The sequence below is a fragment of the Aythya marila genome, assembly GCF_965140915.1.
Source record: "Aythya marila genome assembly, contig: HAP1_HAP1_SCAFFOLD_169, whole genome shotgun sequence".
Taxonomy (NCBI): domain Eukaryota; kingdom Metazoa; phylum Chordata; class Aves; order Anseriformes; family Anatidae; genus Aythya; species Aythya marila.
The window spans coordinates 437,206-461,989 of record NW_028137768.1 but is presented as its reverse complement, the minus strand read 5'-3'; the positions used below and the strand labels follow the sequence as shown (position 1 = coordinate 461,989).

The 24,784-nt window shown below is 49.0% G+C and overlaps 3 protein-coding genes across 3 annotated transcripts; 2 read left to right on the top strand and 1 right to left on the bottom strand.

Moving 5' to 3' along the window:
* Window positions 1-1,065: 1,065 nt before the first annotated feature.
* LOC309890558 (olfactory receptor 14C36-like) lies at window positions 1,066-1,980 on the top strand (the record flags this gene model as incomplete). Its single annotated transcript, XM_082784982.1, has 1 exon — window positions 1,066-1,980. One exon carries the CDS (start codon window positions 1,066-1,068, stop codon window positions 1,978-1,980), a length of 915 nt encoding a protein of 304 aa, XP_082641108.1.
* Window positions 1,981-16,820: 14,840 nt separating this feature from the next.
* On the top strand, window positions 16,821-17,753 carry LOC309890557 (olfactory receptor 14A16-like; the record flags this gene model as incomplete). The annotated part of the gene is made up of 1 exon (XM_082784981.1): window positions 16,821-17,753. One exon carries the CDS (start codon window positions 16,821-16,823, stop codon window positions 17,751-17,753), a length of 933 nt encoding a protein of 310 aa, XP_082641107.1.
* A 5,281-nt stretch (window positions 17,754-23,034) lies between these two features.
* Window positions 23,035-23,961, bottom strand: LOC309890556 (olfactory receptor 14C36-like; the record flags this gene model as incomplete). Its single annotated transcript, XM_082784980.1, has 1 exon — window positions 23,035-23,961. The coding sequence occupies one exon, from the start codon at window positions 23,959-23,961 to the stop codon at window positions 23,035-23,037; it is 927 nt and encodes a 308-aa protein (XP_082641106.1).
* Window positions 23,962-24,784: the final 823 nt, after the last annotated feature.

The following is a 24,784-nucleotide window of genomic DNA, read 5'->3' as shown; positions in this document are numbered from 1 at the left end:
GCTGCCTTCAGGAGCTGTCAGCCCTGAGGCCTTGGGGACACTTCAAGGGAGCCCAATGGCACAGAGCAAGCGATGCCATGGTTGGGTTCTGTGCTGCTGAGCTGGGCTGGGCTCCTGGGCACAAGGGGAGCTCCTGGCAAGAGGGCAGCACTGCAGAGATACAGCTCTGCCCAGGAGCAGCTCCTCTGCACAGCGCAGCAGGGCTGGGGGCTCTCACCACAGGTGGCACAGGGAGAGGAGAGAAGGAGAGAGGGCTTGGAGGCAGTGAGGAGTGCAGCAACAGTGGGTAGCATGTGGCAGGACAGATTTGCAGCCTCTTAACACCATGAGGCTCTGGCAACAGGGCAAAGCAGGTGCAGTTGCCAGAGGGGCCTTCTACAGCTGGCACATCCGATGCCTGATACAGCATCTGTCCAGACTGTTCTCTCTGTTTCTGAAGTGCTTTAGAGAACGGCATTTATGAGAGGGCATTTCAAGAGGAAGATTGAGGTTTGATTTATCTGAAGGGTAAGTCTTTTTCTGCAGTCTGTGCTTTCAGATTCCTGCAGTGGAGGGGGGGCAGGTTTCATGGTAATGGACTCTCAGTATTTTGCAGGAGACTCAGATGCCCAGGACTTCTGTTTTAGAAAAACTCATCAGGTGTGGTGGGGTAGCAAAAACAAACAATTTGACCCCATAAAAGGAAAATTAAAAAAAAATAAAAATCCATATATATATATATATATATCTGATCTGAAGTTAGGTGACCTGGGAGCAACACTGGGGCAAAGTTCTTTGATATTGGGGGTGAAGTGAGTCTGAGATTACTCTGTGTTCCTCTTTACTTCTGCCAGGGCATAACTGACTCTTCCATTTCCCACAGAGGAGTCCCCTGCTCACAGGGATACCCTCAGGCAGCATCAGGAAGAACTTATGAAAAGGACCTGCCAAATGACTTCCTGGAAGTGGATAATGTTTTTGGCAATTTTAAATAAGAGATGGGATGAGTTTTCTTCTGATAAGTCGGTTGTACATTATTACTGTTCTTTCTCTTCTTTGTGCAGGATCATATCCCCAGAAAAGCAGATGTCCAATAGAAGCTCCATAACTGAGTTTCTCCTGCTGCCATTTGCAGACACACGCAAGCTGCAGCTCCTGTATTTCGGGCTCTTTCTTGTCATCTACCTGGCTGCCCTCCTGGGCAACGGCCTCATCCTCACAGCTGTAGCCTGTGACCACCACCTCCACACCCCCATGTACTTCTTCCTCTTCAACCTTGCCCTCCTTGACCTTGGATCCATCTCCACCACTGTTCCCAAAGCCATGGCCAATTCTCTGTGGGACACCAGGGCCATCTCCTATCAAGCGTGTGCTGCACAGGTCTTCTTTTTTGTCTTCTTGGTTGGAGCAGAATATTGTTTTCTCACCATCATGGCCTACGACCGCTACATTGCCATCTGCAAACCCCTACACTATGGGAGCCTTCTGGGCAGCAGAGTTTGTGTCCAGATAGCAGCAGCTGCCTGGGGCAGTGGCTGTCTCAATGCTGTCCTGCACACGGCCATTACATTTTTACTGCCCCTCTGCCAAGGCAATGTTGTGGACCAGTTCTTCTGTGAAATTTCCCAGATCCTCAAGCTCTCCTGCTCAAATGCCTACCTCACAGAAGTTGGGGCACTTGTATTTAGTTTTTCTTTAGCATTTGGCTGTTTTGTCTTCCTTGTGTTGTCTTATGTGCAGATCTTCAAGGCTGTGCTGAGGATTCCCTCTGAGCAGGGTCAGCACAAAGTCTTTTCCACGTGCATCCCTCACCTGGCCGTGGTCTCCCTGTTTGTCAGCACCATCATGTTTGCCTACCTGAAGCCCCTCTCCATCTCTTCCCCATCCCTGGACCTGATGGTGGCAGTTCTCTACTCGGTGCTGCCTCCAGTAGGGAACCCTTTCATCTACAGCATGCGGAACAAGGAACTCAAGCAAGCTCTATGGAAACTGATGACTTGATGTGTTTCAGAAGAAATTAATTTTCAATCTACTTCTGCAAATGATTTAAAATGTCACTTATTAAAAGAACAGACTATATTCTCTTTCTTTTTTCTTTGTGTGTGTCTGTGTGTATACGAGCATGTGTTTTTAGTATTGGTATTTTTTAGTTTCAATTCATCTATGGATTTCCAATAAACTGTCATTATTTGTCCCACTTCCATTTCAGTATGTATGTGTTGAATGTATATACTGAAACTCTATACATGAGGAGCCTATCTCCCTGTGAACTTAAACAAAAGGAAGGATCCTGCAGTGCCTTCTCTGTCTGACATCCTTCCTCTGAGACCTGGTCTGGATCTGCAGGGACAGTGCCCTTGTGCAGAGGAAAAGAGTCCCATCCCATCAGCACGGCCAGGGAGCACCAGCACTTGGTGCATGCAGAGTTGCTCTCTTGCCACTGCCACTCTCTCCTACTGAGCCCTCCTGGTGGAGGCAGGCCCGGCTGCTCCTGTAGCTTGGTGCCAGTGCTGCTGTGGGGCTGTGCTGGGACTGCAGGTAGGGACAGGAAGTGGGCACGGCAGTGGCACAGCTGGTCTCCAGAGAAGTGTTTCAGTACTCAGAAAAGATCTTCTCAGGGCACTGCTTGAAGGCTGACATCTTCTTAAAAAACTGTGGTCAAGAACATTTTCAAGGAATAGACAGCAAAGATCATTGCCTTTCGTGTTTCTCCATTAGCTCAGTGTGTTGAAGTCAGGATCACAGCATGGTCGTGTAGGGACTGAGGGCTCAGCAAGGACTCATTTGCTGTTGGTTGCACCTGGCAGGCAGGGAAAAACCATAGAGCCATTAGCTCACTGCCACCATATGAATCGAAAACAGAAAAACTGCAAGAACTCTTCACTTGAGGTAAAGTCAATCTAATAAGAAAACAAATAACAACAACAAAAGAATAAAAATAAAACATAAAAATATAAATAAATAAATAAATAAAAAGAATAATAAAATAATAAAAAATAAAAGGAATCCACCTGTAGCCCATGGAGAGGAGCCCACGCAGGAGAAGCTGACCTGGCAGGAGCTGCTGCCCATGGGGGCCCCAGGTTGGAGCAGTTTGCTCCTGACTGATGGACCCTGTGGTATGGACCCATGTCTGGAGCAGTTCTTGAAGAGCTGCTGCCTGTGGGAAGCCCATGCAGGATCAGTTTGGGAAGGACAGTATCCCATGGGAGGGACCTCACAGCACAGGGGAAGAGAGCAACCGAGAAGGAGTGGTGAAGACAAAGTGCTATAGACTGACCACAGCCCCCATTCCCCCATTCCCCTGCACCGCTTGGGGGGACGAGGTGGAAGAGGGTGGATGGGGGTAAGGCGTTTTTGGTTTCTTTCCTTTGTTTCTCACTTCTCTAGCTTGTTAGTAATAGGCAATAAATTTTACTGTCTTCCTACTCTGAATCTATTTTGCCCGTCATGATAATTGATGAGTCATCACCCATCCTCATCTAAACCCTTGAGCCTTTTGTGTCATATTTTCTCCTCCTTTCCCTTCGAGGAGGGGGAGTAAGAGAGCGGTCGTGGTGGAATTTGGCTGCCCACTGGAGTAAAACCACGACTGTGGCAAACTCATAAAGCTCAACAAGGCCAAGTAGAAGGTCCTGCACCTGGTCAGCGCACTCCAAGCACAAATACAGTCTGGGTGGAGAATGGATGAGGTGATTCTCCCCCTTTATTCTGCTCTCATGAGACCCTACCTAGAGTAGTGTGTTAAGTTCTGGGGTTCTCAGTATGAGAAGGATATAAAGCTATTAGAGTGAGTCCAGACAAGGATGCAAGGATGATCAAGAGGTTGTAACACCTCTCATGCATGGCATCGCTAGTCAGTTGAGGGAAGTGATTGTCCTGCTCTACTATGCGCTGGTGCAGCCTCACCCTGAGTACTGTGTGCAGTTCTGGGCACCACAGTACAAAAAGGATGTAAAACTGTTGGAGGGTGTCCAGAGGAGGGTTACGAAAATGGTGAAGGGTCTAGAGGGGAAGACATATGAGGAATGGCAGAAGGCACTGAGCCTGTTAAGCCTGCAAAATAGGAGGCTGAGAGGAGACCTCATCACGGTCTACAGATTCCTTGCAAGGGGGAATGGAGGGGCAGGCACCGATCTATTCTCCTTAATCACCAGTAATAGGACCTGAGGGAATGGTGTCAAGCTGAGAAGAGGGGGTTTAGGCTAGACATCAGGAAGAGGTTCTTCTCTGAGAGGGTGGTCGCACACTGGAACAGGCTCCCAAGGGAAATAGTCACTGCACCAAGCCTGTCTGAATTTAAGAAGTGTTTGGACTGTGCACTTAGTCACATGGTCTAAAATTTTGGGTAAACGTGTGTGGTGCCAGGAGTTGGACTCAATGATCCTTATGTGTCCCTTCCAACTTGAGATATTCTATGATTCTATGATTCTATGATTCCTATTAAAACTTGCTGAGGGAGCTGAGGTTGTTCAGCCTGGAGAAGAAAAGGCTCTGAGGAGGCCTTATTGCGTCCATCCAATACTTAAATGGGGCTACAGAAAAGCTGGGGAGAGACTTTCTTTCAGGGTGTTCAGTGAAAGGACAAGGGGAATGGTTTTAAACTGAAAGAGGGTAGATTTAGAGTAGATACTCAGATGAAATTCTTGACTTGAAGGTGAGGCTCTGGCACTGGTGCTGTGGGTCCAGAGGTCACCCAGAGAGAGTTTGGATCAGGTCATGCTCTTGTGTTTGAAGGAATAGCTGGCAAGAATGGAGAGGCATCAGTGAAATCATGGGAATAGCAGAGTGACAGCCAGGTGGGGAAGAGAAGTGGCTGTCTGCAGCCTTCAGAGAGAAGTGGGACAGCATAGGAAAGCCTGTGGAGGAGAAGGCAGAGGGCTCTGACAAGAACAGAAGGCTTCAGCAGCACTAACATCTTTGTTCCTTTGGCCATGGCTTATGAGGAGATGTGTTATGGCATTGGGACCATGTATTCTCCTTTCAGCCATGTGAAAACGCTAGAAGGTATCATAACATTTTCCTTCACATGATATTATGGGCATTAAACCCTACCCCACAGACTCCAGGAAGAGCTCTGAGTGAGACATGCGGGTGCTGGGGGTACAGGATCTCCCCTCCCAGTGGCTGGGGTCAGGCTTTGGCCTTCTGCTTCACCAAAACAAAACAAGACTTTTCTCAGCACAGTGCCTTTGGCTATCTGTAATCATGGCTTCCAATTATCTGCCTTAACAGTTCCCATGGGAGGCTTTCATAGTAACAGACTTGAATAGCCAACAGAGTATAGAGTATGGAGTACTCTAATACTACGGAATAGAGTAGTCAACAGAGGTGAGACAGGTGCTCTGATGTTATGAAAGCCATCAGAAGGCTGATCACAGTTAGATGACTGATATGGGAAGGTCAGAAGTAGCCTGACCAGGACAAATTTGGGGGAGGGAAGAGGAAAGGAAAAGGAGCTTGGAAGCTTACCTTTGTAGAGGTAAGGCAGTTCATGTAATGTTGATGCTGCTGTAACATTGACTTAAAACTTGTCACATATGGCCCTTACAGTATTTTCAACAGTAACAATAATCCCTCAACCTATACATTAGCCCAACACCCTGACAGGAATCCACTACTATAAGGCAGACCTCAAAGTATCACTTGAAGCAAAACTCAGCCCATAGTCCCTTTCCCTTACCTTTACTCTCTTGCAGTGTCACTGCCCTTAACACTAACATTAAAATGTTCTATTTAATCCTAGACTTCTTGACAGACCTAAACAAAACCCTTAACCATAATGCATGCCCATACCCTAACCAGAGACCTGACACCACAAGCAGAATACCAAACACTCCATCTAAAACTTTGTTTAATCTCTAACCCAGAAAGGTAAAATCTAGTCCCTAGGAGACTAGAGAGAAGTCAGCTCTGCCTCAGGATATCCTGCCCCAGCAGGAGGAATGTGACTGTGGAAGGGACTGTGAGGTCACTTCTGTCTGTAGGTGGCAGGTCACCCTTGACTTCTCCCTGGGATTGGTACGTTTTGGCTGACATCTGCCAGTGGTCCTGGTAGGCCAGCAGAAGGCACCTGGTTGGCATGCTTACTGTGGGATACCCTCTTCCTACAGACCCAGGAGGACCCAGACAGAAAGAAGGCCCCAAGTTGGGTTCTCCTGTCCCTTCTACTTGAGTCCATGACTGGACAGCAGCAGGCACAAGGCTTGGCTGTGTCTAGCCAAGAAGCTGCAAGGCCAGCAGCAGGCCCATGGCTTGGAAGATGCTGGTGAGGTGACTTGTGTCTGGAGAAGCAGAGGGTGCTTTTAAAAATGAAAGACCCCAACAAGGGTCCCCTTTGCTAGAACTTATGAGGAGATATTTTATATTCACTGTGATGAGGCTTCATTGATTCCTTTCAACCCCGTGCAGCACCTCAGAGCTGTCATACCACTGTTCTTGTGGCATCACACTGCCCACCACATCCCCCAGACCCCAGGAAGAGCCTTGAACTGGATGTGGGGGTGCAGGATCTCCCCTCCAGTGGCTGGGGTCAGGCCTTGGCTCTTCTGCTTCACCAAAACCAACCAAGACTTTTCTCAGCACGTTGCTTTGCCTGTCTGCAATCATGGCCTCCAATTGTCTGCCCTAACAAGTCCCTGAGGAGAATCTCTTGGTAACGGCCCTCAGTGGGGCCCATTAACACTCCAAGTCACTTCAACTTCTCCTTCTGACTTTACTTGATCAAGCGGTTATGCATTGGGTGCTGCCATGTTCTGCCTGCTGCTGCGCCCGGGCCCGCTGTCCCGCGGGCCTCCGCTCACCCACCGCCGCCGCTGCTTTCCCCCCCCGCCAACCTCCACCCCTGAGCGGCCCCCCCTCAGCCCGCCGGCCCCTCTGCTGGTGCTGCGGGCCACTGCCAGCAGCTCGGCCAAGGATGTGGGTGGATCCCCTGAAAAGGCGGACACAGATCTCAGCAGTGAAAACAAGAAACTCAATAAATGTCAGCAGCTGAAAAAAGTTTTCAAAGAGTGTGGTGTTGTAGGGGTCTCATTCCATGTTGGAATTTCATTAGTATTTCTAGGAATCTTTTACCTGACTGTATCAAGTGGTGTGACATAATTATTTGCCATTATATCACAGAATAAAAACAGAATGGATGACATTCTGTTTTGTAGGCCAGAATGCTTCCAGGATTCAGATCTAAAGTTTATTCAGAATACGCTAGAAGCAAAACGGTTGAAGTTAGCCCCAGAGAAGGTTCAACGGAAACAGCCATGGCTATACTTAGGATGGAAAATATCAGACTCTACCATTCGTCCACAGAAAGTTGATATATCTACAGTGTTACTTAATTTGACAGATGCACAAACGGTCCTGGGTAACATTCAGTGGGGTTGCCACATTGTATGGATTACTAATGATGACTTAGCTATATTATTACGTCTATTGTGAGGAAGAAGTGCAGAGCAGGAGGTTAAACTAACAAATGAGCAAGGGCAGGCTCTTTCACAAATAGTTGCTAAGGTTGCAGCTGGCGCTGCTTGCAGATGTATAGCATAAGTTGCACTCTCCTTACTAGTTAGCAATCATGTGTCTTGGTCAGTGGCAAAAAGAAAAGGGGGAGAGTAAGTTGCGACACAGACAGAAACAGTATCAGGAGGTTGCCACTGACACTAACAGCACTGGTAATAGGAATAGCATAAGTGAAACAGGAGATAGCAAGAGCAGAATGATAGGACAGGATTTTTGAGTCCTGGAGTGGATTTTCTGGCTGATTCAGCCAAAAACGAGTGCTCAAACATAGGCAGAAGCTATCGCAGAGTTAGTACATAAGGGTCGTTCTCGGAGTATTGAGATCAGCAGGCAGGAATCAGGAGACATTAGTCTGCCAATGACTCGGGATCTTTTGGAATGGTGTTTACAGTAGTCCATACCGCTACAAGAAGCTGTGTTAGGTTATCTGGGATTGGTGCATTCCTGAACTTCAAAGGGGCCTCTCTGGCAAGTTATAAGATCATATAAAGAGCAGGTAGTACCACGACTCTCATCCCGACCAGTGGTGGGCTGCACTGTATACACTGATACAGGTGCAACAAGTAGGAAGGCTGCATGTGTGTGGTACAAGAATGGGAGTTGGGAAAAATACTTAATTCAGGGCAGACAGGGGATTCATTACAAACACTGGAATTGTCAGTAGTTGTTTGGGCTTGTCGGTGCTGGATTCATGAGCCGATCAATATCGTCTCAAACTCTCTGTATGTTGCCAACATGGTAAGCCGGATAGAGGATGTCTTGATATGGCAAACTAAGAGGGACATATTGTTGTCATTATTTCTGCAGCTGTGAGATGCCATTCAGGGGAGAACTTCACCTTATTGTGTTATCCATATACATAGTCATCAGTTCTCGATTGGGTTAGCGGAAGGTAATGCACAAGCAGATAAGTTGGTGAGTATGGTCACAGTGGGGCCAGAGAGTGATTTTGCACGTGCGCGAGTGTCGCACGAAATGTTCCATCAGAATGCAAAGGGTCTTCGGAGGTTGTTTGGACTTACCTGGACAGAGGTGAAAGGCATAGTAAGAGCGTGCCCTTCTTGTAGTCACCATGGACCAGGGTTAGGTTTGGGTATTAATCCATGGGATGTTAAGGCACTAATGTATGGCAAATGGATGTAACACATGTAATGGAATTTGGTACTAAAAGGTATGTGCATGTGAGTATTGATACTTTTTCAAGATTCATGCAGGGCAACTGCGCAGGGGGGAGAAAGAGCACTCCATGTGTGTACACATCTGACGGTATGTTTTGCCATTATGGGAGTGCCACAGTAGGTCAAAACGGACAATGGTCCAGCGTATGTTAGTGAAGAAGTTAAAAAATTTATGAAAATGTGGGGAGCAAAGCATATCACATGTATTCCATATTCTCCCATGGGCCAAGCAATTGTCAAACAATCACATCAGGTTTTAAAGAAACAATTAGTGAAATTAAAAGAAATCAAGGACATGGGTGTGAGGACTTTGAGGGAATGTGCTGTTTGAACCTTTCTGATCATAGTGAGTCAATTCACAAATCCATTACTTTCCTGAAGGAGCACATGGGAAAGATTCAACACGATATTAGTCCTTCCGATCAATGGCTCACTGATTTGTTTGGGATGATACCTAGATAGTTACAGGGATTAATCACAGGGATTAAGGCTCCTGTTTATTGTGGTGTTAATCACCATTGCGTGTTGTATTGTAGTAAATGTGGTTAAAAGGTTACTTGCAAAAATGTTACATCAGGCTTGGATTGCTCAAAAAGAAAAAGGGGGAATTGTTGAGGGATTTTTGAAACAGCAAGGAGGCCGTGACTTGCTGCAGCTGAGCAAACCAAGGTACCAGGACAACTACGAGAAGTTGCCATAACGATGTTCTTCTATCGCCCGATTGAGGAATTAAAAAAATTGTTGCAAGCAGCTGGCACTTCTTCAAGGACAAGATCTACGTGACTGCTAATCACAAAGGGGATTGTTTTCTTGCAGGTGGGGTTGTTTTCTTGTAGTTGTATGTTTGAGTGATTTAACCATATGATTTCACCACATTGGTGTATGTCATGTCTTCGGCCATCCTTCCTGCAACACTTCTGTTGGAGTCTGACAGCAGCAGCGGTGGGTATGCCTGTGGGAGGTGTGCACAGGCTGAAGAATTGCTCAGCCCAGTGGTGAAGCTTTGGGAGGAGGTGAACAGGCTGAGGAGCATCAGGGAGGCAGAGAGGGAAGTTGACTGGTGGAAGCATACTCTACCTTCCTTGAGACAGACTGATGAGCCAACCACAACACGAGTAACAAAGGTTCCTCTATCCCACCAGGCAGCCACCACACAAAAGACAAAAGTTCCCCCATCTTGCCAGGCAAGGAGGGGACCTAGGCCAAGGGGGGGAATGGAAGCAGGTTCCTGCTTGGGGTGGTAGGCGAGCCCTCTCCCTGCCCACCTTTCCTTCCTGACTACCCCTCTGTAACAGCTATGAAGCTCTAGAACATGGCAGTCAAAACAACGATGTAGACAAAAGCCCATCCCAGTTGGAAGGGGTGCCTAAGGCAAGGCAACCTACCCCTTGCAGGACTACATCTTCTGTCAAGAAAGAAAGAAGGGTTATCATCATGGGGACTCCCTTCTGAAAGGGACAGAGGGCCTGATATACCATCCAGACCCAACCCACAGGGAAGTCTACTGTCTCCCTGTGGCTTAGGTAAAAGGTATTGCCAGGAAAGTCACTCACCTGGTACAGCTGTCTGACTACTACCCACTACTGCTTTTTTTTCAGGCTGGTAATGACGATGTAGCAAGGAGAAGTATGAGATCAATCCAAAGGGACTTTAGGGCTTTGGAGAGACTGGTTAAAGGATATGGGGCACAGGTCATATTTGCCTCTTCCTTCCAATAGGAGGAAAATATGTTGACAGGCAGACTCGGCTCACCAATACGTGGCTCCGAGACTGGTGCCACCAGCAGAACTTTGGGTTTGTTCATCACGGGAAGGTCTATGCGACACCAAGCCTCCTGGCATGAGACGGGATGCACCTTTCTCAGAGGGGGAAAAGGATTTTTGCCCAGGAATTATTAGGGCTGATAGACAGGGCTTTAAACTAGAGTCAAAAGGGGAAAGGGATAAAACCAGGCATGTCAGTGATAAAATAAGGGATGGAGTGCCAGAATTAGAAGGAATGTGTGCTAGTGAGGTCCTTCAGGCTTCTCCACCAGGTTCTGCATGCTATGAGGTGCATTTGAAGTGCTTCTACACAAATTCACACAATATGAGGAATAAACTGGATGATCTAGAATTCTTGGCCCAATTCTGGAGCAATGATATCATCAGCATAAGCGAAACCTGGTGGGATGAGTCCTGTGAATGGTGTGTTGCAATAGATGGTTACAGGCTCCTCAGTAGGGACAGGCAGGGCAGGCAAGGCGGTGGGGTGGTGCTGTATGTAAAGGAAAGGCTGGACTGCATGGAGCTTGCAGTTGATGATGGCAATGTTGAGATCCTCTGGGTTAGGATTAAGGGAAAAACAAAGAGGATGTCTTTGTGGGATTCTATTACAGATAACCCAGCCAGGATGAAAACACTAATTATTCTTTGAGGAACTAAGAAATACATTGAGATTGACTGCCCTTGTCCTTATAAAGGACTTCAACTTGCTTTGTTTTCTCCCTTTCTTCATAGGGAAGATGCTTCAGGCCCCATATCATCTTTGTGGCCCTCCGCTGGATTCTTTCCAGGAGATCCCTGTCTTTTTTTTTGTACCGCGGAACCCAGAACTGCACACAGGATATCAGAAGTCAATAAGAAGCATAGAATCACAGAATTTCTAGGTTGGAAGAGACCTCAAGATCATCGAGTCCAACCTCTGACCTAACACTAACAGTCCCCACTAAACCATATCCCTAAGCTCTACATCTAAACGTCTTTTAAAGACTTCCAGGGATAGTGACTCCACCACTTCCCTAGGCAGCCTGGCTCACTGGCTCGAGGTGCTCGCATAACCCTCACCTGGCGACGTGAAGAGAAATCTGAGGTCACGGGTTCGAGACGCAGCATGGGGGTGCAACGTCCCTCCTTACTAAAAGGACTGTGGTGGTTTTACTCAGGTGGGCAGCTGAGCTCCACCACAACCGCTCTCTCACTCCCCCTCTCCTCAAAGAGGAAGGGGGAGAAAATACAACACAGAGAACTCGAGGTTTGAGATGAGAAAGGTTTAATTAAAGGGAAAGGGAATGGGGAGGAAAAACAGAAACAAAAGAAACAATCAGTCCGCACGGAAGCACAGAGAGAGAGAAAAAAATTATTCTCTACTTCCCATCAGCGAGCGGTGTTTGGCCATGTCCTGGGAAGCAGGGCCTCAAACGCGTAGTGGTTGTTCAGGAGGAACAGCCCCCTCCCCCACGAGAGCCCCCCTTTTTATTGCTGAGTGTGACATCAGGTGTTATGGAATATCCCTTTGGTTGGTTTAGGTCAGCTGCCCCGGCAATGTCCCCTCCCCATCACTTGCCCACCCGCAGCCTGCTGGCTCTTGGGGGCTTGGAAGGAGTCCTGATGCTGTGCCAGCATTACGCAGCAATAGACACAACACTGGAGTGATATCAGTGCTGTTCCAGCTACGAGTACAGAGTACAGCACTGTGCGGGCTGCTGCAGGGAAAAGGTGACTCCAGCTCAGACAGACCCAACCAAGTGTCTAACAACCCTTTCGGTAAAGAAGTTCTTCCTAAGATCCAGCCTAAAACTCCCCTGGCGCAACTTAAGCCCATTCCCCCTCATCCTGTCACCAGGCACGTGGGAGAACAGACCAACCTCCACCTATCTACAGCCTCCCTTGAGGTACCTGTAGAGAGTGGTAAGGTCACCCCTGAGCCTCCTCTTCTCCAGGCTGAACAAGCCCAGCTCCCTCAGCCGCTCCTCGTAGGACTTGTTCTCCAGACCCCTCACCAGCTTTGTTGCCATTCTCTGGACCCGCTCAAGCACCTCGATGTCCTTCTTGTAGCGAGGGGCCCAAAACTGAACACAGTACTCGAGGTGCGGCCTCACCAGAGCCAAGTACAGGGGGACGATCACTTCCCTAGACCTGCTGGCCACACTGTTTCTTATACAAGCCAGGATGCTGTTGGGCTTTTTGGCCACCTGAGCACACTGCTGGCTCATATTCAGCCAACTATCCATCAATACTCCCAGGTCCTTCTCTGCCTGGCAGCTCTCCAACCACTCATCTCCCAGCCTGTAGCTCTGCTTGGGGTTATTGCACCCCAGGTGGAGGACCCGGCACTTTGCCTTGTTGAACTTCATGCAGTTGACCTCAGCCCATCGGTCCATTCTATCCAGATCCTCCTGCAGAGCTTTCCTACCCTCAAGCAGATCGACACACGCACCTAGCTTGGTGTCATCTGCAAACTTACTGAGGGTGCACTCGATGCCCTCGTCCAGATCATCGATAAAGATATTAAAGAGGACAGGCCCCAGCACCGAGCCCTGGGGAACACCACTAGTGACTGGCCTCCAACTGGACTTGACTCCATTTACCACGACTCTTTGGGCCCGGCTATCCAGCCAGTTTCTAACCCAATGAAGCGTGCGCCAGTCCAAGCCAAGAGCAGCCAGTTTCTTGAGAAGAATGCTGTGGGAGACGGTGTCAAAAGCCTTGCTGAAGTCAAGGTATTTCCTAACATTCTGCACACCATCAATAAAAGAAAAACCTTTTTTTTTTTTTTTTTTCAGTGTTGCTTAATTAACTCAATAAACACATAATTTTTACTTAGTTCAGCCTCAACTTTGTCTTCCAAACAAAGACTTCTGTAACATCTGCTGTCTTCCAAGACTTGGTCACATGTTAATGGAAAGAAGAAAACAAAACAAACACTCTTCAAGACAGCTGTTGCACAGGGTTCTCCAGGGATGAGGTGTTTTAGTGCAGGGGGTAACTGGCTTTGAGAAGGTTTAGAAACAGTCATGGAATGTGTCTACACAGCATCAAGGGTTTCTGATTCTAATACTGCCCCTCATGACATGTAGGTTGGAAGTGTGCAGGACATTGCGATGGGACACAGTCAGGAGAGCTAACCCAGAGTGATCAAATTGATGTTCCTCATCATCCAGCACCCCCTGCAACCTACCACCTGACTACCAAAAGCATGCCATGCACACCAAATACATGTCCTGTGAAGAGCAGCTGAGAGAGTCGGGATTAACCTGAAGAAAAGAAGACTCCAGGAAGCATTATTGTGGTCTTCCAATACACAAATGGGCCTATGCACATGTGTAGTGACTAGACTAGACAAGACTAGACTAGAACAGAATAGTTCAGTTGGAAGAGACCTTCAAAGGTTGTGTGGTCCAACTACCTGATCTCTCCAGGGCTAAACAAAAGTTACAGCATATCAATGAGGGCAATGTCCAAATGCTTCTTGAACACTGACAGGCTGGGAAAAAAAAAAAAAAACAGGTCTCAAGGAAGCCTATTCCAGTGTCTGACCACCCTCACAGTACTGACGACTTTCCCACTCTCCAGTCTGGACCTCCCTGGTGCATCTGTGTGCCATTGCATACTTTCTCTGATCATTTACCAGTGAGAAGAGGTCATCACCTCCCTCTCCACTTGCCCTCCTAAGACAGTGGCTGAGAAAAATGAGGTTGCTCCTCAGCTTTCTTTTCTGCAGACTAGACAACCCAAGTGTCCTCAGCCTCTCCTTATAGGACATCCCCTTTTACCAGTATTCCCTGTTTTCCCTTGGTTTCTCAACTGACAAGAAACCTGGTCAGATAAACTCGCTGGAAGAAACATCCTCTCTCATACTCTCACCAATCAGTGTGACTGACCAGGTCTGGCTCCCTCACTGCCTCCTTTATCATTTGTTTGTCAGGTTTGTGTCCCCAGATGTGTTGTGCTTTATCCCCAGGAGGTAGCCAAGCACCACACAGCCACTCTCTCCCTCCCTACTCTTAAGAGAACAGGGGGAGACACATAGGATAAATATCTGGAGAGACTGTATCAGGGAGTGTAGTGATAGGACAAAGGGCAGTGCTTTTAAGCTAAAAGAGAGCAGATTTAGATCAGATCTAAAGAAGAAATTCTTCACGCAGCGGGTGGTGAGTCTCTAGAACAGGTTGCCTAGAGAAGTGGTGGGTGCCTCATCGCTGGTAATGTCTAAGATCAGGTTGGATGGGACCTTGGGCAAACTGGTCTAGTGGGACGAGACTCTGCCCATTTCACAGGGACTGGAACTAGACCTTAAGGTTCTTTCCAACCCCAAATATTCTATGATTCTATGAGCTTGCTGGGTTGTGTAGTCTGTGTAGACAGAGGGATTTCATTTGCAGTGAAAAAGATTCATTCTCCGGAATATTAACAGGTGCTTGAAAGAAATGGAATAAAATTTGTGGGTGTCCTAACTAATAAAAGGACAAGAAATGATGATTCCCATATCAAACATTTATTTTGATTTAAGAGAAAAGATAGCACTGGAAATAGGTGTCTCTCCCTAGCTGACAGCAGGAAGAACAGTGATTGCATTGGTTTGATTCCGAGTTGATTCCCCTGGAGGACCAGGGACTTGCCAAGAGCTCCCTGCGCTGTTCACAGTAGAGGCAGTGAATGGTCACTGTGTAACATAGCCAGGGCAGTTTCCAAATGTGAGTCATGGGAGAGAGCAGAGTAATACATCTGGATTACATTAAGGTATCCTCCTAGCCTTTGGACAGCAAACAAAGAAGGAGGTGCCTTGGTTGGCTCAGTTGAAACCTTTCCATCAGCAGGGAGAAGGAAGATCCATCCCTGTTCTTGCAGGAGTGTCCTGCCTAAAAACAGGGCATTAAAGGGTGATCCTTGGACCTCATCCATTTTCTGAATAAGGAAGGACAGTGCTGGAAATGAGATTCCTTCAGCAGCTGAGGGAAGGAACATCAGTGATTACTTCAGTGTGTTTCAAAGCTGATTCCCCTGGAGGCCCAGGGAGATCTCAAAAGACATAAGAGAGGGGAGAGACAGAGAGGCATTAGGCTGGAGCTGTGCTGCTGAACTGGGCCGGGCTTCTCAGCCCAAGGGGAGCTCCTGGCAAGCGGGCAGCACTGCAGAGAGACAGCTCTGCCCAGAAGCTGCTCCTCTGCACAGCACAGCAGGGCTGGGGGCACTGCCTGCAGGGGACAAGGGTGGCTGAGAGAAGGGAGGGTGATATTAAAGGCAGTGTGGAGGGGGGATGCTGAGAGCTCACTGCAGGAGAAATCTTCAGATCCCTGAACAGGGTAAGTCTGTGGCTGCAGGGTAACGCAGCTGTTGTTCCTGTGCCATCTCCAGATTTGCTGGCAAATCCCACAGCCTATGGGATCTTTCAGGAGAACTCTTTGGATATTTATCTTTGGAGAATTCTCTTTGGATAACAGAAGAATGACAAGCTCCAGAGCAGGGATTACCTACCAAAGCTATCAGTGGGACAGGACATGAGGGTTCCTTCTCACAGGACCAGCTGCAGGCTGTGCAAGCAGGGAGCAAGCAAGGGTGCCCAGGGCTGTGGTGCAGAGCAGGGTCCCTGCTGTGCCCCAGGGGCTGTGTTCCGGGGCAGAGCCTCTCCCACCTGTGAGGCTCTGCTCTCAGCCTTCCTGGGGAGCTGCCCAGGGTGCTGTGGGGAGAAGCTGTGGCTGGAAGGACCAGAAGGCCAGGGCTGGACAGGGTCCTGCTGCTGGCAGGAGGCTGCTACATGGACCAGGCTCCTCATATCTCCCCAGCACCCCCAGAGCATTTCTGGGGGAGATTCTTGACAGGGAAGATCAACACATGCCATAACTGAAGGAATGGCACTCTCTGAGGTCTCATTTTTCAACTTCCTGCTTTGGACGGCAGTCAGGGAGATGATAATGGTGTTGTTAGGATTGTAGAAGGGACCTAAACTCATAGAGCATTACAGTTAAAAGAGATTTGTAGGTCTTTGAGGAAACTCATATATTCACTCCACACCATTTAACCTACAGGCAGCACTAACACAACCTTCTTTGTTTCTTTGTGGGATTGTTGGATGTCCCTTTCATCACTTGTAAATAGGGAGATGCCTCTGGCCAGTGGATACCTGAGATGCACCCCTGGTGTTGTTTACCAGCAGCACTGATTACTGCTGAGATTACAGAGGATCTTCATGGTCTCTGTGGCATCCTTAGGCAGAGAGATGCAGAGCTCCAGGCAGGAGCAAGTCTTCTTGAGATGAAGATGCAGTGAGGATACAGCCTTCTTGAGGATGTTTTCTGTGAAATAAGGTTTAGTTTTTGCTTGGAAAAGTCTCTCTAACATGTCACTGTCTATTCCTCCATGGACAGGCAACCATGCCCTGAGGCAGCAAATGTCCAACAGCAGCTTCCTAACAGAGTTCCTTCTCCTGCCATTCGCAGACACACGCAAGCTGCAGCTCCTGCACTTTGGGCTCTTCCTGGGCATCTACCTGGCTGCTCTTCTGGGCAACGGCCTCATCCTCACAGCCGTAGCCTGTGACCACCGCCTCCACACCCCCATGTACTTCTTCCTCCTCAACCTCGCCATCCTCGACCTGGGATCCATCTCCACCACTGTTCCCAAAGCCATGGCCAATTCCCTGTGGGACACCAGGGCCATTTCCTCCTATGGATGTGCTGCTCAGATATTTTTCTTTTTCTTTTTCATTTCAGCAGAGTTTTCTCTTCTCACCATCATGGCTTATGACCGCTATGTTGCCATCTGCAAACCCCTGCACTACGGGACAATAATGGACAGCAAAACTTGTGTCAACATGGCAGCAGCTGCCTGGGGCAATGGCTTTCTCTATGCTGTGCTGCACACTGCCAATACATTTTCCCTCCCCCTCTGCCAAGGCAATGCCCTAGACCAGTTCTTCTGTGAAGTTCCCCAGATCCTCAAGCTCTCCTGCTCAGATGCCTACCTCAGAGAAGTTGGGCTTCTTGTGGTTAGTGCCTGCTTAGCATTTGGGTGTTTTGTTTATGTTGTGCTTTCTTACGTGCAGATCTTCAGGGCAGTGCTGAGGATCCCCTCACAGCATGGACGGCACAAAGCCTTTTCCACTTGCCTCCCTCACCTGGCTGTTGTCTCCCTGTTCATCAGCACTGGATTATTTGCCTATCTGAAGCCCCCCTCTGTATCCTCCTCCTCCCTGAATCTTTTGCTGGCAGTTGTGTATTCAGTGGTGCCTCCAGCAGTGAACCCCCTCATCTACAGCATGAGGAACAAGGAGCTCAAGGATGTAGTGTGCGAATTGGTAACTGGACATTTTCAGAACCAATAAACTGCCATTCTTCCTCTGCATATCATTTATAATGTAGCTCATTACAGGCCTAGTTGTTGGAAATTTGTGTGTGGTTGTGTTGCATTATCTTATCTTTGATTTACGTGTGATAGTGTTGTACACAAAAATGTCAGTATTCATCCCCTTCCATTTCAGTATCTACCTGTCTGTGTGACTCTGAGACATGGAGTAAACGAGAAGCTACGCTCTCTGTGTATTTAAATAAAAGAAAGAACCCTGCTGTGATTTGCTTGCCTGAGATCCTTCCTCAGAGACCTGTGGTGGAGCTGCAGGGGCACTTGGATGTGTGGAAAGGTGGAGGGAAAAAGAGTCCTGGCACAGCAGCACTGCCAGGGGGCCCCAGGATTTATTTATTTATTTATTTATTTATTTATTTATTTATTTATTTATTTATTTATTCTAGGCTGCTCTCTTTCACCTCCCACATTCCTGTTCAGAGCCCTTGTGTTACTGTGAGGACTGATTCTTCTTGTTGCTCAGGAGAGGCAGGAGAGCATGGAACATACAGAACATGAGTCTGTCCAACGTGGAGGCAACCAGGTGCTAAAGCATTCAAGGTGCTAAATCAGGGCAAGGAGAGCTCTGCCACTCCAGGAAACACAGCAGGCATAGGGAAAACAATCTGCTGGATTTGTTGTTATTCGTCTGGTGAAATTTCATGGACTGAATACAGTGAACCACCCCAAAACATCTAATGACATTGGAAATGAGTTGGACTTGATGATCCTTGTGGGTTCCTCCTTGTCAGGCTATTCCATGAGTCTCTGACTCTGAAGAAGGCCAGCTATCTGTACGCACCCTCCATGGCCAAGGAACCACTTGTGTGGGAGGCAGTCAGTGGCAGTGCCCCCACCAGCTGGCTCTGCCTTCCCAGCCTGACCAGCACGGCCCTGCAGTGTGCCCCCACAGCCCGGCACACCACAGTCCCCTCGCTCTGCAGGGCAGCACCGCCAGCTGGGGGGCTGTGGGCAGCATGGGCAGGGGCTGCAGGAATGGCTGCTGAGGCCAGCCCAGAGGTGCTGGGCTGGGGCAAGGCTGTGTGGGACATGGGGTGTCCTGGGAGCAGAGCAGGGTGCTGTGTGTGTGCAGTGGTGGTGCCTGAGGAGCCCCAGGGCCAGCAGTGTGATGCTGTGCTGTGCTGTGCTGTGCTGGGGAGTGGGGCTAGCATACAGGGTTGCAGAATGCCTGTGGGAAGGGAATTTCCTGCAAATTTCAGCAGCAGGGACACTGCCACTGCCCTCCACTCCTCCATTTGCTGCTTTGGGGCCTTCCCAGCCTGGGCTGCTCTTCTGGGCTGGGCTGGGCTGGGGAAAGGAGAAGGAGGTGTGGAGAGTTGGGGATGGGCTGAGCTGGACTGGCGTCCTGGGAGAGACAGGGAGGACCAGCAGAGCAGGGTCTGGGCTGGGCTCTTCTCTGGACACCCTGTGGGTAGTTAGGGTCTGGCCTCCGGAAGATGTCGCGCTGTACGGAAAGGTGGAGCCCCTCCTTTGACGGGCAGTAGCGCGTGGTCTGTGACATAAGCAAGCGGAAGTGACGTTATGGGCCTCGGCTATATAACACCATGTGACTCGACAATAAACGCCATTTGCCATCCACCACATTAGTGTCTGTGAGCCGATGGACCGAGCGGCCTGGGGTTGGTTGCCGTGCCGTTCCTGAACCAGGTTGCCACTGCCCCGTGAAGGCAACAAGTGGTGCCAAAACCCGGGAAAACTCCTGGATTCAGGTGAATGGCGGCTGGAGTGGCGGGACCAGCCCAGCAGGGAGGGTGCTCCCGGACCAATAAGGAAGATGGAAATCCTTGTGAAGGTCGTATCAAAATTACGGAAGCTATGGGGTGGGTCAGCTGAGGAAGCCAGGGGTGCCGGTGGGGAACCAGAGCCTGAGGAAATCTGGGAGAGACTACCACCATGTGCGCCCCAATACAGCGTCGAACTAGAAGACGAAGGGTAGGGCAAAGATGCCTCCAGCGGGAACGGGGAAGAAGTGCTAGGTTTAACTAACACGTGCAAATGGGAGGAGGAGAACGAGAAAGAGAATGGCTGTGGGGGTGACCGGGGAGGAGCTAGAAGCACAAGAGAGGGGCAGAGAGCCAATCTGAACGTCCATCCGAAAAAATGCTCTTGTGGGGCAAACGCCTCGCCGAGAAGGCGGCGGGGCCAGCCACAAGGGAAACAACAGCCCGCCCGCAAGGGTGGTGGGTGGGGCCGGAACTCGACAGGAACGTACCGGAACTCGGAGGTGACGAGTCAGTCAAGCTCCAACTCCGGATCAGATACCGATTCAAATTCGGAGGAGGAGGAGGAAATGGGGACAGATGGAGTCAAAAACAAAAACATCCCCATCCAAAATAAAGCTGCACCGCGAGGGGGAGAAATTCCTCTCACGGATTGGAGGAAAATTAAGATTGCGTGTGCTGACTGGGCTCCATCGGCCACGCTAGCGTTCCCAGTCCGGGTGACAGACCAATAAACCCTAAGGTTGTACAAGCGATTGTTAAAGCCATCGCAGATAAAGGACTTAATTCTGCAATGGTCTCCACCCTCATAGATGGTGTTTTTGGGGGAGATGATATGCTCCCGTTTGATATAAAACAAACTTGTAGACTGATTTTTGATGGGGCAGGGATGATCGTTTTTAAACAAGAGTGGGAGGACAACTGTACGAGACAACTGGCCCAAGTAACTGGGGCGGATCACCCACTATATGGCTCTAGCCTGCAGCGGCTAATGGGTATGGACCCAACAATGATCACCCCCCAGGCGCAAGCCCAGGGCCTGTGGGCCCATGAAGTTATGGCAACTACTCGTGCGGCCAGAGAAACTATTCGGACAGCCTCTAGAGTTATTGCCAAACCATCGCCATGGTCAACAATAAAACAAAGTGAAAGTGAGAGCTTTACACAATTTGTAGATCGTCTCCAGGCAGCGGTCGACTCTTCATCACTGCCTGTGGAGGCAAAAGGCCCAGTCGTAGCAGCCAATGGGTCCTGTCCAGATGTTGTTGCCTATGAACTCTATGATACCGGAAGGGCAACCTTGTGCTGTCCTTGATATTAAGGACTGTTTTTTCTCGATACCTCTACATGAAGAAGACAAGGAGCGGTTTACTTTCTCTGTCGTGTTTCCAAACAGCCAACACCCCAACTTACGCTTCCAATGGAAAGTGCTGCCTCAAGGAATGATCAGCTTGCCTACTATCTGCCAGAACACAGTGGATCGGGCACTGGCGCCAGTTCGGCACAGTGATCCGACCACGACTATCATCCAATACATGGACGATATCCTGATCACTGCGCCGTCAGGAAGTCAAGTGGACCAGCTAGTGTCAACAGTCTCAGAAACTAAAAACAAAGGGGTTTGAAATCGCGAGTGCGAAAATTCTCGAGCGCTTGAAGAAGGCCCATCAGTTATAGTTAGAAATGAGCTGGGAGAATGGGAACAAGGGTGGAAATTAGTTCTGACAGGGTGAGGGTATGCTGCAGTCAAAAAAGATGGCAGGGTCAAATGGTGTACGCTTAAGTCCATCAAACCGGACCTTCAGAATAAAACTAATGAAAACTGAGTTTCTGTTCACAGGAACGGATCATCGGACACCCCCGTAATCCGTATACCCCGGTGACAAGAGAAGCCAATAAGTCGGCAAGCGTCCTGTCTAAGCCTGAGAGTTCCACACTGGCAGAATCCAGACAACAGCGAAGAGGCTTCCTTGGGGGGGGGCTGCAATGCCTTTGTGTGATCTAATCTTTGGACCTTGTATACTAAATAAGCTTGTGTCGTTTGTTAAAAGTCGGTTAGAGAAAGTTTACATTATGTTGGTAGAACACCAACAACTACTTTAAGAGTGTATTTACTCAGGATTACCAGTTACCTCCTAGTTTTCTCCTGGTTATTGTGCCTTATGTTTTTTATTTAAGTTATGATGTCTGCCTCTTAAGATTGTTATCAGAACTGTTTTTTAGATGGTTATATTTTAGCTAATTTGGTTGTGCATAGGGAGGGGGGAAATGTGGGTAGTTAGGGTCTGGTGGCCGGAAGATGTCGTGCTGTACGGAAAGGTGGAGCCCCTCCCTTGATGGACAGTAGCGCGTGGTCTGTGACGTAAGCAAGTGGAAGTGACGTTGTGGGCCTCGGCTATATAACACCATGTGACTCGATAATAAACGCCATTTGCCATCCACCACATTGGTGTCTGTGAGCTGATGGACTGAGTGGCCTGGGGTTGGTCGCCGTGCCATTCCTGAACCAGGTTGCCACTGCCCCCTGAAGGCAACAATTTCCAATGTCACGGATGGTTTTGTGTGGTTTACTAGATCCAGTCTATGAAATTTCACCAGAGGTGTAACAAATAACTCAGCAGACTTCTTTCCCTATGCCTGCTGTCTTCCCTGGAGTTGCAGAGCTCTCCTTTGCCTGTTCCATCCCAGATCTTGCATAGTATCTCTGGGTGGCTCTACCCTGGATATGCTCATGCTCTGTGGGCTCCATGCCCTGCTGATTCCTTGACACACACTGTCCCTGATGATTCCCTGGGCACTTCTGGCAGCTTCCACTTCCCTCTAGAAAGATGCCTGCCTGCCTTCACACCTACTGCATGCTGTGGACACAGGCTGGTAGAGTCACCATATCCATGCAGGCAATACCAGAATCAGCCCTCCCTGCCTAAAAGCTGATCCTGGGTGATCAGCTGATCTCATCCTCATAAGCCCACAAGGAATCAAACAAAGCAAGGAGCCTCCTTCAATTCCATTCCTTTGCAATATCCATGACAGCAGCTTTGGGAGAAGAGCTGAGCCTTCAGGCACTGCCCCAAGCAGATGCCCTTTTATGCTGGAAATGCTGGTACGGAGCCAGCTGTGTTAGAGACATGCCCCTGGCCTGACCCTGCCTGTGGACAGGAAAGACCAAGCCCTGGGGATCCCTGGCAGTGCTCCTGTGCCAGGACTCTCTGCACACAGCCAAGTGCCCCTGCAGCTCCACCACAGGTGTCTGAGGAAGGATCTCAGACAAGCAAGTCACTGCAGGTCCTTCCTTTTATTTAAATATATCTCAAACACACTTTAAATACACCTTGTTTCCACCACGTCTCAGAGTCATTCAAGACAGGTGGGTGTTTACATGGAAGAAGATGAAAAAAATAATTTCTTTTTGGACAATATTACCTCAAGAAATGAAAAGCAAAATGAGAAAAAAAATAAAAATACATCTCACCTGTAATGAGTTATATTATGAGTGATATGAGAAGGAAGATAGACAATTTGTCACTTCTGAAAAACAGTCATGAGGTTCCACACTGCATCCTTCAGCTCCTGGTTCCTCATGCTGTAGATGAGGGGGTTCACTGCTGGAGGCACCACTGAGTACAAAACTGCCAGCACAAGATTCAGGGAGGAGGAGGACATGGAAGGGGGCTTCAGGTAGGCAAAAAAGACAGTGCTGAGAAACAGTGAGACCACGGCCAGGTGAGGGAGGCAAGTGGAAAAGGCTTTGTGCTGGTCATGCTCTGGGGCAATCCTCAGGACAGCCCTGAAGATCTGTACATAGGACAGCACAAGGAAAACAAAACATCCAAATGCTAAAACAGCACTAACCGCAACAAGCCCAACTTCTCTGAGGTAGGCATCTGAGCAGGAGAGCTTGAGGATCTGGGGAATTTCACAGAAGAACTGGTCCACAGCATTGCCTTGGCAGAGGGGGAGGGAAAATGTATTGGCAGTGTGCAGGACAGTGTTGAGAAAACCACTGCCCCAGGCAGCTGCTACTATGTTGACACAAGTTCTGCTGTCCATTATTGTTCCATAGTGCAGAGGTTTGCAGATGGCAATGTAGCGGTCATAGGCCATGATGGTGAGAAGATAAAATTCTGCTGAGATGAAAAAGACTAACAGAAAGGTTTGGGTAGCACAACCTGTGCAGGAAATGGCCCTGGTGTCCCACAGGGAATTGGCCATGGCTTTGGGGACAGTGGTGGAGATGGATCCCAGGTCGAGGAGGGCGAGGTTGAGGAGGAAGAAGTACATGGGGGTGTGGAGGCGGTGGTTGCAGGCTATGGCTGTGAGGATGAGGCCGTTGCCCAGGAGGGCAGCCAGGTAAATGCCCAGGAAGAGCCCGAAGTGCAGGAGCTGCAGCTCACGCGTGTCTGTGAATGCCAGAAGGAGGAACTCAATGGGGAAAGTGCTGTTGGACATTTGCTGCCTCAGGGCATGCACGTCTGCACTAGGAGAAGATAAAAGTGCGAAGTAAGGTAGACTTCTCTGAGGAAAACCCACTCCTCCTGCACAGAAATTACTATTCCATGTGGTGAATGAAGAATGAGGCACCTCATTTAACAGCCCTGTCACCTGAATGACAGTGTGCCTGACAGTGTAAAATGGAGTTTGGGCACCTTGTTCACCAGCAGTCCAGTTCAGAACAGAAATTTACACCCACCTGATCCCTAGACAAAGAAGTAGGAGACCCACAAACATATGGAGAAATAAGAGAGAATACCACAATGCTCCAAACCAATGACATAGCGAAAGGCAGATGGGCATGCAAGAAAGCCTTCAGCTTACCAAGTTTTCATGCCAACTAGGAGAGTGACACTGCAGGGCAGGTACTCTTAGCCTCATCGTGGTGTATCACCTTGCAAAACACAGGCTTCTCTCCTCTCCGGGAGGTCCAGCTGAGGAGGAGGTGGCTCATGCCCTAAAACTCCTGAAGGCAGAGGCTGTGCTGTGTGGCAGAGGAGAGCAGGGGGTTGCTGCAGAGAAGGTGCCTGCACTGCAGGCCTGGCAGGGAGTGCCTGAATACCACCTCCCTTCGTGTTTCAGGCAGCAGCTCCCTCTCCCTCCCTGCCCAGGTCTCTGCTGCCTGGAGTTGTCCCTGCTGGCAGATGCTTCCCTATTCCCACATCTTCTCCCTGCCATTGCTCACAGATCCTCATCACCTGTGTGCTCTGCTCTGCAGACACCTCTTGTCCCAGACAACTGCCCAGGGACATTTCCCCATGTTCAGTGGATATACAGCAGC